At 40.4% G+C, this 9927-nt stretch overlaps 1 protein-coding gene across 1 annotated transcript; it reads right to left on the bottom strand.

Moving 5' to 3' along the window:
* Positions 1–1916: 1916 nt before the first annotated feature.
* RNF2 (ring finger protein 2) lies at positions 1917–7811 on the bottom strand. Its single transcript, XM_009582679.1, has 6 exons — positions 7725–7811; positions 7195–7355; positions 5719–5934; positions 4616–4888; positions 3303–3474; positions 1917–2181 (listed from the first exon to the last, which is right to left on the bottom strand). Exons 1-6 carry the CDS (start codon positions 7809–7811, stop codon positions 2080–2082), a joined length of 1011 nt encoding a protein of 336 aa, XP_009580974.1. The 3' UTR covers positions 1917–2079.
* Positions 7812–9927: the final 2116 nt, after the last annotated feature.

Genomic DNA, 9927 nt, shown 5'->3' on the forward strand with positions numbered 1-9927 from the left:
ATAATATTTAAAGAACATAAATATTCAGTAAATTCACTACAACATGAAAATAAAAGCTTCACATTCTCCCACACTTTTTAAAGAACTGGGGACAAAGTGACAGACAGCTCCTAGACAGACTGCTCAGCTTCACAAACACACACCTCTCTTGCTTAAGGGACTGGACATTACCTTAGCTATCACAATGGGAAGGTATGCTGCAACTAATCTAGAAGTTTCCCCATAAATTTTAAAGCATTTATAATCACCGCTCCCCCACCCCCCAGATTATATTTAGTGGACATGCACTACTAGTCTATACAACGCAACATTTCACCAGAAAGTCATGAATAACGTATTTCCTTAAAAACTGCCCCCCTCTGCGTTCTGGGGCCTGAAAACTTCTGTTTCACGTCACAAAAACCCAAGTCTTTCCAGTAAGAGAAAATAATTACGTTACTCAAAGAAGCCTGTGCAGTTTTCACATCAGGATAAAGCTGATCTGAAACAGGACTGGGAATGAACACGTATTTACAAGTGCTAGGCTTGAAAGACCCAAGCGATGGAAGGGCACGCGCTTCCCAAGGGAATCCCCGAGCATCTGAATACTTCCGTACCACATGCCAAAACCAGTCTAACTACGGGCAAGACAAAGAAGGAGCGATACCGTATGGCTTGAAGTATGTAACTTCTCACCTATCAGCAATATTTTCTGCTTCTAGCTTCAGGTGCAAACGGGTGAAGGCTTCATCAGCAAGTCTTACAGCAAAGGGAATCTCACGGTAACATCATTTCCCTTAAGACAGAATGCTAACAGGTAAAGCAACCCCCATGGAGTGACAGCAAGGTCCAGAGCGAGGGAAGAGGAGTGTAACAGGCAAATGAACAGTAGCTACTGGACTTCACACAACAGCCTACTGCCAAGTTTTAAAACTTGAACCTAAATTTAAGACACTAAATGGTAAACTTCGTCAAGTACTAAAATTGTCTTCCAAAGTGCTAAGCCACATTTGTTAAAGCTATGGCAAAGAAAAAAAAAAATTTAAAAAAAAAAAAAAAATCTTTGAGCAGCTTATGGTTGAAGTCCTCCCTACTCAAACTGAAGCCCGGATAAGCTCACAGCTGGGGTGGCGCGGATTCTATAAAGCAAAGCATTTCGATGTTGCATTATGTCCTTGTGCTGGAATTTTGGGGATTTGCTTTTTAAAAAAAAAAAAGTTTAAGACAGTTCTTTGCAGAAAGTTCTGATACATTCACAATAAAAATCTCTTATTATAGGGAATAGAGTAGGGCTGTAAAACTTCCAGAATATTTTGTTCAATTAAGCTCGTGAGGACAGGATAACGCCGCAACAGGGGCCAGACGGGAAGCTGTAGTGTGCATCAAGATTGGCATTGTTCTACACAGGGAAGAGTTACGGGTTTGGGTTGTTTGGGGGGGTTTTGACTGAAATACTCATTAAAAAGCAAACCAATCTTGCGAATCACCTTGCACTGAAACCTAGTAAACAGCAAGGTTTTAAAGTGTCAGTTTTCTCCCTACAGCTCCATTTGTTCACAAGAAAGGGACTAATAAATCTTTTCTGGGGAATCGGATGACCTCTAGCTGCAAGACTATCAGAAATCAATCCTCTACCGATCTTTTCTATGGATAACCATTAGCAAATTACAACATTTAACACATTCCTTGGCATATGTTACTATTGAATAGACTTACTTAGCCATCCAATGCTCAATACTTCACAGAGGCTACTATAACTGTGTCAAATGTATTAGAAATCCAGATTTACCTGGACAAAATTAAGACATTCCAAACCGGAACACTCGTTCAGTTATCATGCATTAGGAACAAAAAAGCATGTCAAACACTGGAATGCACTGGAGAAGGTCATTTAGTCTCCTAGGGAAAAACCAAAAACCCAAAACAAAGACTAAATTAAATACAACCCAGAATACTGTCTAATCATATTAATAAGTATACTGAGAGAGCCTGAAGGCATCACGTGTATTGTCCGTGAAGATAATGGTGGTGCCTTCTCTTAATATTAAAGGAGTCATAGCTATAAAAAGAGTTAGTCCCATCTCAGTTTTCCAGCACAGCTTATTTATGTTCCTTTGTTGGCGCATAGTACAGTTCCATGGGTTTGTTCACTTTCCAGTACTTCTCACTGACCAATTCCAAGGAAAATGAGCCATTTAATACCTAGAAGAGAACACCAAAACAAATGAAATCTGATGGCTTGCACAGGTAGTACTGTTAGCAACAGACAACTACTTAAATCAGAGGAATGTGCCGACTTAAAGAAATCACAGTTAATGTGGAACAAGATACTAGCTAAGCACTCAGCGTCAAAAAGCAACAACGCAAGCTATTCTGAACCCCTGCTGATTCACCAAAACGGCACCAAAAGACACTTTTGCAAAGTGAGTAGTTGTAAATAAAGTGAACTTGAGTTTTTCCTCTCTCTGCAAACAGAGGGAGTAGTAGATGTGTACTTACACCAGAAGCATCTCGGCTTTTGTCTAGCAACAATGCAAGCTATTCTGAACCCCTGCTGATCTCACCAAAACAGCACCGAAAGACACTTTTGCAAAGTGAGTAGTTTATATTGTAAATAAAGCGAACTTGAGTTTCTCCTCTCTCTGCAAACAGAGGGAGTAGTAGATGTGTACTTACACCAGAAGCATCTCGGCTTTTGTCTAAGGGACTCTCTAGTCATGTTTGAAAGCTGTTTGAAATAGAGTCTTACTGCAAAGCGTCCGCCTATCTCTTAACCAGAAGACTTACTCAGATAAATGCCGAAGTGTAAGACCGGGCTCAGAGTTCAATCTAACTGCGGTATTGCCTTGCTGTTGCATCTGAACATTCTGAAGTCAGCAACTGCGAGGCGGGATTCTTCCCTAAGTGTGCTCACAACTGTTTCATAGTGGAACATGAGAAGCCTACACGGAAGTGGAGAAACGCCACCTTACAATAGGTGCTTCCTGGTGCTAGAGCTATCTGCTCTTGAAACAAGACTCTCAGACAAAGTAATATTTCTCCTCTTCAATTTTAACTGTAAAATAATAGCGTAAGTCAGCTAGTAGTTGCTGGCATCACTGGATTTTTCCCAAGCAATTTATATGCCTCCTTTTCCACTAACCAAGCTTTGGCTGTATACATTTTCCCACAAAGGAGTTGATCTGCTTCTAAATAAACAACCTGGTGCTAGAGCTTTATCCCTAAGCCGACTCAGGAAAAGTCCCGCTGAGTGGATTTTAATCAAATCTCTATCAAAGATGTATCGACGCTCAGTTTTACTCTTGGACAGAAGTTCTACTTACAGTGAACTGCCCGTTGGCGGTAGCAATGTAAATGGTATACTGCTTCTCACTGGCCGTGTCAAGGTTCATCTGGTTTGATTCTCCTTTGCTACGAAGCTCCTCCAAAGCCAATCTCACAGCTAGGTATTTGGACAAGTGATCAACAGTGGCGTTGCCTGAGGTCTTGATGTATCTGTGACAACAACCACACAGATAATCGAAGATGTTTGAGTTGCAGGTATGGGAAAAAGACATCTGAAACACCCCTGAATATTAAGCATCAAGTGTGAAAAGGCCTTTAAGGATGGTTCACAAACAAGAATATTAATTGCTCTCACCCAAGACATGTAAGCAGCTTACCAAGTTATATTGTTCCAAAGTGCCCTTACATCTTTTTGACACTTCTCCCACAGGCCCTCCTGCTCTTTGTAGAGAGAAGACAGCACTGCCCTGTCATCTGCTCGAAATGAAGAACCTAGTAACAGGTTGTCAAGGGGTTTTGGGAACTACTCACGACTGCTGAAATCTTCTGAGCACAGATACGGTCTGAAGTGCCTGGACAGAAAGCCGTAAGGTGCGAGAGCGATACTTGCGACACTCTGCACCTCGTTAAAGTTACTCTTCCTTACTGTCTCACTATCTGTTCTCACTTTAATTCTTCACGCAAGAATTAAAGGCTGACAGAAAAGCTGCAGAGCTTTCTCTGCTTTCTCTCCCAGAAGCTTAGCTTTGTCTTTGCCTTTCAGAACAATCCCCAGAACTCCCTTGCAACTCCAAACCAAAAAGAAAAGCTGGCTGAAACTTGTAATATATTTATAGGCACTACAGAGGGATGTCTCATCAGGAGAGAAAGCCAGGAAGAGATCTGAGGAAACTCCACGAGACTGCTCATTACTGTGATCCAAAATTTGCAGTCTGTGCTTGGACTGGATCATGAAAAAAATGCCAGGAAAAGCTTCCAGCCTAACAAATCTCGCTGACACAAAGTTGCTCCGAAAACTGCTGACACTTATGCAAGGGTTTTTTTATTCCCAAAGAATCTTATAATAAGTAGAAAGGGGCTAATATCATACCATCATCCTAGTACCTACTGAAAACTGCAATGCTAGAAACCCGTAACAACATCTTTATTTGTGATCAAAGGCTTAAAACAGATTGTTACTGTATTCTTGATGGTAGTTGCGCAGTACCATCTACCTGACTTGGAATGGAAAAAAAAACAGGATGTGGTATGACCAAAATAGATTGATTTTAAGAAGCTCCAAGGAATGATAGGAAAGAAAAGCAACAGAAAATAACGGCAGAATACATGAAGAGGAATAGAAGACATTTACCTCGTCTGTGCACTGTCATCGTTCTCCATGAGGGTCGGATGAGGCCTGAAGACTAATTCAATTTCACTAGCACCATCCATTACGGGGTCTATTGCCACAGTTGTGTTGTTATTGTCCAGTTCTAGCCCAGAATCATCCGATGTTTTGGTCCTCTTATTGCTAGGCCCCGCTTCCTGATTGCTGTGTGTTGAGGCATTGCTACAGTGTGAACTGTCACCGTTATCTTCTGCACCACTACCGTTCTCAATCTGTTGTTTCTTGCCCCTCTGTAGCCTGATCAGAAATAGGTAGAAATAAATGCTAATCCACATTCAGAATTCACCCAATGTACAGGCCCACAATGCTTGTACAACTCCTCCCTCCCCCAGTCTCTGTCATGCCAGTTAGACATACACAAGCACTAAACGTTTCAGAGATAAAGTTTAAAAAAAAATTCATTCTTTCTTATAAAAAGATACTCATAGACAAGACTATGGATTTTCTCCTATCCCTAAGCACCTTTTAGACATGTTTTAAGATCAGTTTTAACTTCATACAGTTATTTTTATTTTTCAGGCAATTTCAGACCATTATTTTAATCTCAATATGAATCCACATGTGATTAAAAATACAAATCACACCATGCTTCACCACAACGTAAAGTTTGCGGCCTCTTTCCCAGCTGGCTCTCTTATGGTTTAAATGCACACCCAGAATTTCAATACTCTGTAAACACCATATATTCCAATCTTGTAAATTAAGTCGCAATTAAAACCTAAGTTCTAGCATTATGTGCATTTATTCGCATGTAATGGTAACATGTTGGTACTGGATTCATTGTCTTACAGTTTATTATTTAAAACATGATAACCATCATTTGTTAAAGCTAAGCTGAAATCTGCTGTCTACATCAGGCTGCCACAGAAGTTGCAGGGAGTGACACAAAGGTTTCTATTAGTAGACAAAAGGTTAGAAATTATTTTGCCAAAGGTTAAAAATGATTTTGGCAGACTTCAGAGGAGAGAAGAGGAATCTGAGGCTATACAGGGAGTGAGGACAGATGGTGTATTTTTAGTGTTAAGGCAAACAAGGTTACACGTGGACAAATTACGTGGATTACATACCTGTTCATAGCCTGAATCTTTAATCCTTCCTCAATGCTGTGACTTAAAGCTTGCTGGTTATTGTGCTTGCTGATTCTTGCTAGCACTCTCTCCTGATGAGCTTCATATTCATCTCGGCTTGGATAAATTTTACTGATGAGAGCATCAAAATTGGGATCTGGTCTCAGTGATCTTTTTGAAACTAGCTTTTTACGACACGTGGGACATTCTTTGTTGCTGGACATGAACAAGAAGGGAGAAAACAATACTAACTCTCCAGCAGTAACAGAAGTCTGCCCTAATGCCGCAATTCTTAGTCAAAGTGCTTACCAAGACTCAGTATTTATAGTAAATCTGGAACGGGGCTTCTATCTTTTGACAGATCAGGTAGTTCCAGATACTTAAACAGAAACCCCAAACATGTATCTCCCTGCTTAATTTTTTTTTTCAAGTATGTTTGAGCAAACTATATTTAGACTGGAGAGTTCAAAAGTTCCACTCTGCAAAACGGTTCTTCCCTTAACCCTCTGGATGGATTTTCACCTAGAAAAAATGCATGTCTAGTGGGAATTAAATTAAGGCATAGTCTTCCTAGCACTCGCAGGACAAAACAGAAGTTAAGGAATCTATTCTATAGTTCAAGCACTAATTACTGGGAAAACTAAAACAGTCTTGTCCTTCCTACCATTTTGTTCTCATTTAACTAAAATGTCAGGTTCACACAGGTTTTTTTCCTTTAAGAGGAAGAGGCCTCAATAGCTGAAACACTGGCGTCTTTACTCCTAATGGTTTTCTTGTTTCCCTCTAATGTATTTTTGCTAATTACTCATCAGAATTTACACACGCACAGCAAATTAAGTGTGCCCTCTGAACACAGGTAATTGCCACTATCAGAAATAGACACTCACATCATTGACTTAATTGCTGTTGGTTACCTCAGAATTCTATCGCTTTTACGAAAATACAAACTTGTAACTTGAAGAACACAAGAAAAATTATTTGTAGTTTAGCATAGGTTGTTGGAAGCAGGACTACTGCTGAAAGGCCACACAATTTGCAATTTATTATTAGGAAAAGGAAGAATAAGAGAAATGAGACTCATTTTTGGAAGTAATGTAGTGTATTTGTGTTTTGCTGTTACTGGATTAAAAAAAAAAAAAAAGAAAAAAAAAAAGAAAAGAGGTTTTCAACTCCTTGCAAGAAACAAAGTTATGGGATGATTTTTCATATGAGGAAAAAACCAGATCTGGTCTGCCACAGGTGGGTGAACACAGAGGAATGAAATATTAAAGGTGTGCTGCACATTCAGAAACTTGCAATCTGCCACAGATGGGTGAACACAGAGGAATGAAATATGAAAGGTGTGCTGCACATTCAGAAACTTGCAGTGCACAGGCACGTAACTGTTCCACATCAACACCCAGGACTTAAAGGATTTCCTTGATCAAATTTTCATCTCAAGTGAAATCCCTTTTCCCTGTAGTAATATTTACATACCCACTCCTGAGGGCTGTAATGATACAGTCAGCACAGAAGCGATGCAAACATTCTTTTGTCGTCATGGTGTTTTTTAACATATCCAAACAGATGGGACACATCAGTTCACTGTGCAGGCTCCTAGGTGACACCACTATTTCCAAGCCATCGGTGATTGCTTCCTAGTGTAAAATAAAGGAAAAGTTCTTTAATGGAATTTAGTAACTTCCTCACAGAGATTGCATGTTTTACTATTCTTTTAAAGAGAAACACAGTAAAAAGACAAAACAAGACACATACTTAACCACGTCAAACAGACACACGCATACTACTAAAGTAAGGAAAAAAGAAATAAAGATCAAACATTGGTTTATTTTTCTAATATTATAAGACAGGTTTTGTTTTGGGATAATTTTTTTAACATATACTGTCATTTAAAATAGGCAGTTAAACTGCTAAAAGAAAAAGAAAATCTTAAACATCAAGCTTCAAGTTCTAAAAAGTATAAAAAAAAGCCTTGCCGTAAAGGCCAGCTCTTGAACACGCATTACCTGAGGCGTTCTTTGCAATTCATACAAACTGAGCTCCCATGTTTTGCTTAAAGGTTGCGTCCCGTTTGTCTGCACGGCTTGAGACATGGCTGGGAAGAAAAAGAGAAACGCGTTGCACGCTCACGTACAAGGAGCCAGCTCCCTCTCCCGAGCAGGCTTCCCTGGCGAGCGAGGCGTCCCCGGGTCCGTACAGACACAGCGCGCTCCGTGCCAACAAAGCAGAAGTACAGGGGGAACGCTTGTTCATCCAAGTGCCAGGCTCCACTGTGTCACGCACGGATAATCCCATGCGCTGTACCACTCCAGAAAGATTGAGGGAGTCAGTCAGCCATGAACACTTTGCAAAAATCAATTAAGGTTGTTAAACAAAAGTAACACAGAACTGAAGGCCGTAAAACTTTGGCTGTGTGGTGCGAAAGCTGCCAAATGCCACCTGATGCGGAAAACATTCATAAAACATCCACAAAACATCCACTTACAAACGTGCATACGGGTCAAGTAGGGTCTACTTCCTAACCGAGTGGAAGGTCAAAATTATACACGCACACAGAAAACCAGCTAAACGTGTTCACTGGAAGCACGCTATAATGCCTTTCTTTTTCCTCCTGAAAATACATCGCTAAGGGTTTCCGATCAGAAGTTTAGAGAATACTGAAAGATCAAGCAAAACCTAGTCACTGGGTAATTTCAATCCAGAGGTCCGGTGTTCTGTGCAATCCCACTGGGCTTCGGTGGATGTGCACCTGATTTGCAATGACACCAAGAGGTCCGGTGTTCCTGTGCAATCCCACTGTGGATGTGCACCTGATTTGCAATGACACCGGGGGAGGCGGGAAGTCAGAAGTTTTTAGGTTTCAGAAACCCAAATCATGCACGCATTATCAGGGTTGTGCTCATTTTTTGTATCAGTAGTGGCAGACAGGCGTTCCTGGAAACGGACAGGGCTAAAAATAACTGCACTCAACAGACCACTGATACACTCCACAACCACTGCTGCAGAATTTGCTTACAGGCAAAGGCACACATCACCTTTTCATTAAAAAAAAAAATAAATAAAACAAACACCAAAAAACAAGGACCATGCAGAGAAACTGTAATGCTTTCCCACCAAAATTTTGGGATTATTGTATGAGATGAGGCAAAACCACTACACATGGTCACTGCAGAGACATGTGAAAGAAAGTCAGGTCAAAACGACAGAAGAAAATTATGTTTCTCAACAGAAAATATTTTCACACTGGGGGAGAAGGGGCAATCCTCCCCATCTCTCCAAAAATGCCTGCCTTGAAGCAGGAAAACTTATCCCAGGCTGTGTGGTATGTTCAAAAAAAGACATGTAACTAGGTAAGAGAAAGATTGCAGTTGCGGACATTTCTACTAGGTGGAAAACGCAGAAGTGCTTTCTTCCTGTCGTTTATAACTTTTTTTTAAATTTAGGTTTGTATTTCCAGACCCTTCAAATCAGCAGCCAAATGCAGATTCTATTGGCATCTACCAGGTACATTATAATCCAGTTTCCAACTCATCAAGTTCTATTTGAAAAGGGTCAACCTCTCTGGAGAACAAGGTTACTTTATAAGCTTTAATTAATTGTTGAGGGGAAAGCAAGAGAAGCAGTGCAGCAAAGATTATTATATCTACTTTTATTCAGGCACAGAAATTAGAGTTTTCCCATCTTATGAAAAAAGGAGGCGGGGGGGGCGGGGGGAAAGCCTGACATGAAGTAGCCATGTCCACTATTATGTCTAATAAGTAACAAGGGTCTGAAGAGGCATCAAAAGAAATAATTAGGAGATGACAAACCATCAACTCCAATTTTTACTATATAAATATTGTGCCCTAAAAATACAGTTTACTTGTCATAAGAGCCATGTTCCTCTGTGTGGATAAGAAAAGTAAGATGTCCAGTTAGGACCTCACCTCCCCATTAGAAGTGACAAGGCACCGCGACCCAGCTGCAGACTGTCAGCTCCCAGTCTGGCCAAGCACTGGACTGTCCTGCCACGATGCTGGGAATTTTATTTAAATTATTCAGAGATATGAATTTAACGAAGCAATGTTAGAAGGAAATAGTATTTCTCTGTGTTCTAATTTCCACTATTATTTAAGGTAATTCCAGGTGTACAGGAAGTCAAGTCCTTCAGGGTAAGGATTTTTGTTATGCGTTGTTGCCAGTCAGTTGTTCTAACAGAGGCCCAACATT

The sequence above is a fragment of the Fulmarus glacialis genome, unplaced genomic scaffold (genome assembly GCF_000690835.1).
Source record: "Fulmarus glacialis isolate BGI_N327 unplaced genomic scaffold, ASM69083v1 scaffold718, whole genome shotgun sequence".
NCBI classification, from domain to species: Eukaryota; Metazoa; Chordata; class Aves; order Procellariiformes; family Procellariidae; genus Fulmarus; species Fulmarus glacialis.

Bases quoted from the DNA above. Each gene is read 5' to 3' on its own strand.
- RNF2 (XM_009582679.1), bottom strand. From the start codon at position 7,811: ATGTCTCAAGCCGTGCAGACAAACGGGACGCAACCTTTAAGCAAAACA. The intron at 5,935-7,194 runs GTATGTAAATAT...GTTCATGTCCAG, and splicing joins ATTACAGCCCTCAGGAGTGG to CAACAAAGAATGTCCCACGT. The intron at 4,889-5,718 runs GTATGTAATCCA...ATTTCTGATCAG, and splicing joins AAGATTCAGGCTATGAACAG to GCTACAGAGGGGCAAGAAAC.